Genomic DNA, 5,001 nt, shown 5'->3' with positions numbered 1-5,001 from the left:
ATATATATAGAGTAAATACTGAACCCGAAAAGAAAATTCTTTTATTCTTATATTTATACATTATTATTATATTGTAAATATATGTTTATTTTTGGTACAATTTAATATTTTGAAAAAATGTATACATATATCTTTGACAAATAAAATTTACGATGTCAAATGAAGAAAGTCTACTACACTAATTAAATAATTCAAGAAAAAAATGAAGTATTAAGATACGTGAATATATCTTCTCAACATTAACCCAATGGTGTATGATGAAGGGCATTTCCTTTATATATTATTGCATGTTATATAATCCATTCAAAGAGAAAATTATACTTTAACCAGTTAATAGGATGTACTATACTTGTGAATTGCAAAGAAACTGTGATTGAAAGTAACATGTGTCAATGCGCAATTTGTTTTTTTTTTGGTATATTCTAATTTGTGGCTGAATGGTACTCTTCAGATTAATGAAAAATTTCCATGTTTAACAAATTGAAAGAGAAATGTTAGCCTCAATTTGCAATTGCATGTTAATTACACGTATATGTTGCTGCGCGCGTGCTGTGCGTTCAATACAAAGCAAGAAATACTATATATCTAACATTAAGATATTTTGTTGTTTACCACAATGTAAAGTTTACATAGTGTTACAATCATGAAAAATGTCTTACAAGATGTATAAGTGTATAGAAATAGACAAAACGTAATAGTTGTTCATGTTATATAAAAATTATAGTAAAGCGTAATTTATAACAAAATTATTTCAACAACAGAATTTATATTTCAGTTAAACAGCAATAGAATTGCTTCAACTTGATTATAAAGTATCATTTTAAGCCAATGTTGGCAATAAAAATACTCTCGTTATTAAAATCTATATTTTAATAGAAACACACAAAAATTGAAGTGTTATCTTTTGTTTTCCGTTGTTTGTACTATATACATATATACGAAATTATATTGCTTAATATGCCGTAAAACTAGATGTTTTTTTTTTCAAATATTTTATGTTCATACCTAGTGATTTAATATTTTTACTTACAGCGAAACCACAGCACACTGATCTGCCATCAATTAGGAGGCATTTTTCATAATATTGTTCATCATACATTGATTAATAAATACTTGTAGATTCATTACGACCGTAATCATTCTTATTGTGCTTAAATATATACTCAAAGAGGAATGATGTCACAAGTATTTAGTGTACAGCGATACCTTAAGTTAGTGACGTTTCGGTATATATGTATGTAATCCATGAAATTACATACTTTAGAGACAACGCGAATTGGCGTCTCTCTTTACTTCGCTTTTTCTTATAAACTGAAAAAACAAACTGGATAGCAATATATGCATTGAATATTAATATATCCTGTTAAATTTAACATCAAATTACTGCCAATATCTGCCAAAAATATATATCACATGCAATATGAAAGCAAAAAAAAAGAAAGAGAACAATTAATCGAAAAATGTATGCGATCCTATTTACAGAAATTATCAGTGAAATTTTCATCAATTTTGGCACACGTACAATGAGGTGCCTGTAAAATAATGTGCCATGATGTAATGTCTGATCTATTTTTTCATGTGATACGTTTGTACGAAGTTTGATAATATTTTGCGAATTATTTACAATCTGTATCATTATAAGAAATAGCATTCAATGTAACCATCATTCCTCTTAATTTTTTGTCAGATTTAAACGAACAAAAAAGAATGAGCTATTTCTGCATAATCTTCCTCAGAGTGCAGAATGAGCAAATTGTGTAATGATTAATTGCAAATTGTGTTCTGATAATTTAATATTACATAAAATAGTATATATTATATTTACATGCAATCTTGGCATCTATTTTTAATGCCTCCTCATCTTTTTCTCTCTCGACAAAATACAGTCTCTAATACTTATAATATATACGATGTTGTAGAGTAATCTTGTATTAAATTTATAATGATTTTCTGTGTTCTACGAAGAAAAACAAGAAAAGGCAGTGTACTCTTATTCGTAATCGACGGTGCCCCGTGAAATATACATGCGTGTATATATAGTATCATTATGTAATATCAGGTACACAAAAATTCTGTACATTATATACCAATGATGTAACAAAATTAGCGCATATTAACATTTAGCTCAATTTAAATGGAGTATCAAATGAAGCTAGCTCTATCCTGTCAATAATTTAGCTTGTAATGTCAGTGAACTCTGATATTGATTCAGATTCTTGCGCTTCATTGTATTATATGCTATTGACAGTCTATTGCTACAAAAACATTTGTGCATGTTTAGTGCTAAGTTCATTCATGTTTGGGACCAAAGTAAAAAGATTGACATTATTTTTACTGATTGTGAATAACAAGTTATTCCTGAAAAGAAATAAATGATTTAAAACAATTATGTGATGCATTAAAATCTATAAAAAGACTTCTTGAACTTTATTCATAGGATTCTACTTTCCAGTATTAAAAGAGCTTTCAATAATAATATTGGAAAAAAAAATTAAATGAGAATGAATTACGATGATATAAAACTACTTATTTATATTTGCTTCCATATTTAAAGGAGAAACATTTTTTAATGTAATTTAAAAATTGATGCCAATTGGATGCTTAAATAACATTATGTGCGTTTAAGTACATCGAAAATGCACAGTACTCTTTAGATTTATACGTAACAGATGAAAGGGAAAAAGTTTTAGAAATTTCACTGCGTCTTGTCGATTTCACGAATTTAAGTACCATATTTCAAATTGAATTGTGTAAGTTTCTGTAGTCTTGTGTATACAAATGCATGAAAATTTATAACATTCCTTTAGACATATAATATACCGAACGTTATTAGAACGTATATGTCTAAAAAAATGGAGATACGTATTTATTGCAAATAATTTATATGTAAGAACAAAGAGTATTGATATATTTACTATTTTACAATAATGTTGAAATAATTTAAATCTACCATCGGCACACACATACACACACGTACACAGTGGGAAATGCACAAGATCTCAGAAATAAACATGAACGTCCGTAGGATAAACCATAAATGCAGAAACATAGAAATAATAGCTATGAGATATTAAAGTGTGCCTAATATAGTAACGTTTATGTTATAAGTTAATAGAGATTAGAAAGCATTTCAATTATATTATATAATCTACTGATCATGCGCAATATAGCTTCGAAACTAGCACTTGTCCAAAACGTTTGCTCCTTTTGATTATAAAATCATCTGTGTTTGTCAGAGATTTTAATTGAAAATTTTAGACTCTGTATGTATTAATTGTACCAGACAATGCAAAAGACTGACAAAGATTATTGTAATCAGTATTAACTAACATTGGTATATTTTACATACAATATATACATATTATATATATTATATATACACATAAACACACACACACACACACACATACACACACACATACATATATACAAAACACATATATACAAATGACTTTGTACTAAATTCTATTTTGGCTGCTTGTATTATTTTTATTATAAAGGTAAATTATTAAGTATCGTTAAGTGATACAAATGTAATTTCGTTATTACAGTATCTAATTTACGGCATTTTAGGAGCCAACATGTCCTTAGCACATATTCATCTAGCTTTTATGTATACTAATAAATTTAATGACACTAACTAGTGTTTTCAATCCAAATCCTCTTTCCACCTTTACAAATTCAATTTAAATTTAAACTTCGCAGAATGTAATTGAAAAGAATATCTTTAAGAAAAGATAAGGAAAGGTAACAATAATAACTACTGAAGAAATCAGCGTATAATAAATTGTATTTCATTCGTTATATCATTAAAAGATTGTTTACCAATATAAGACTGACCTTCGTACATTTGCTTTTTTCTTTGTTTGACATTCATACTTTTTATATACGCAAATAAAAGAGTGTTCATGGATCAACTGACTTCCCGGCGTATTGTAATTTTAGATCATCGAAACTGTGCAGATAAATGCCACGAGGCTTTTCCCTTGCTTCCCATGCTTTTTTACAAAAGAGACTTTATAATGCGCTTCTATTTTCAGATCGATTTTAAAAGAGCGTGCTTTCATTTTCCAGTTAATGTATAACACACATTTTTAGAAATAACGAGAAATCCATATTTCTTCTGATAATTTTCAAATGCATGCGAGCATATATATGTCTTATCTTATGCATAATGATCTATTTACAATCCCGAGGCAGGATCAAAACTTATCTTCCACTTTAATTCATAAAGTTGTAAAACTGCATATTGGCTTACAAAATATAAAAAGCCAAAGTTCGCCGACTAAATTAAAAATTATTCAATTTTTGTTATAATAGGAACTTACGCGATTCGCATATTTTGCACATGCATTTCACGCAATATTTACATTCCTCGAATTTCGCGACGAAAAGGATGCAAAGAGTGTTTACATTTTACACAATAAACTGTACAATATCAATATTCATCGAGCAAGCTCCTTTCTCCTTTGCTTCATCATTTTTTTTTCATTGAACTATAATTACACTCACACTACCCGATATTTTTAAGCAACTATCTATATTTTAGAACAGATATGTACAAAGTGATTTTAATCACCTTGTTGATCTCATATGATATAAAAAACTACGAGAAATTATTCAGGAGACGTACATATACCTGACACATTGAAGAGAGTGAAAGTATCTCTAGCATGCTTGGACTTTAGAGTTCAAGTATGCAACAAAATTGATATGTAAGTATCCCTTCAGATAAAATAATATAAGATAAAAAGTCTAAGAACGCAATGAATTGCACCAACATTGGTTAGCGCCAATCATTAAAATTTTCTTTTTCTACTTACGTTAAAAATTAAGCTATAATATACAGAGTGATCCGAAATTCACGAATTCGGAGTACAGGACATAATATTTTATTTGAATATTATTTTTTATTTTAGATTTATTATTAATTTGGAGTACAGGACATGATATTTTATGCTAAAAGAAACATNTNTNTNTNTATATATATATATATATATA

The 5,001-nt window shown here is 27.8% G+C and overlaps 1 protein-coding gene across 1 annotated transcript in view; it reads left to right on the top strand.

Moving 5' to 3' along the window:
* LOC105620863 (CD63 antigen-like) overlaps positions 1-1,051 on the top strand; it is a 10,894-nt gene extending 9,843 nt beyond the window's left edge. The window contains exon 6 of the mRNA XM_012202341.1: positions 1,033-1,051. Coding sequence (XP_012057731.1) covers positions 1,033-1,051 — 19 coding nt within the window. The remainder of the gene's footprint in view (positions 1-1,032) is intronic.
* The last annotated feature ends 3,950 nt before the right edge of the window (positions 1,052-5,001 follow it).

Source organism: Atta cephalotes (genome assembly GCF_000143395.1).
Source record: "Atta cephalotes unplaced genomic scaffold scaffold00002, whole genome shotgun sequence".
NCBI lineage: Eukaryota > Metazoa > Arthropoda > Insecta > Hymenoptera > Formicidae > Atta > Atta cephalotes.
The sequence above is the reverse complement of the archived record's forward strand: the minus strand, read 5'-3'. Positions and strand labels throughout refer to the sequence as shown.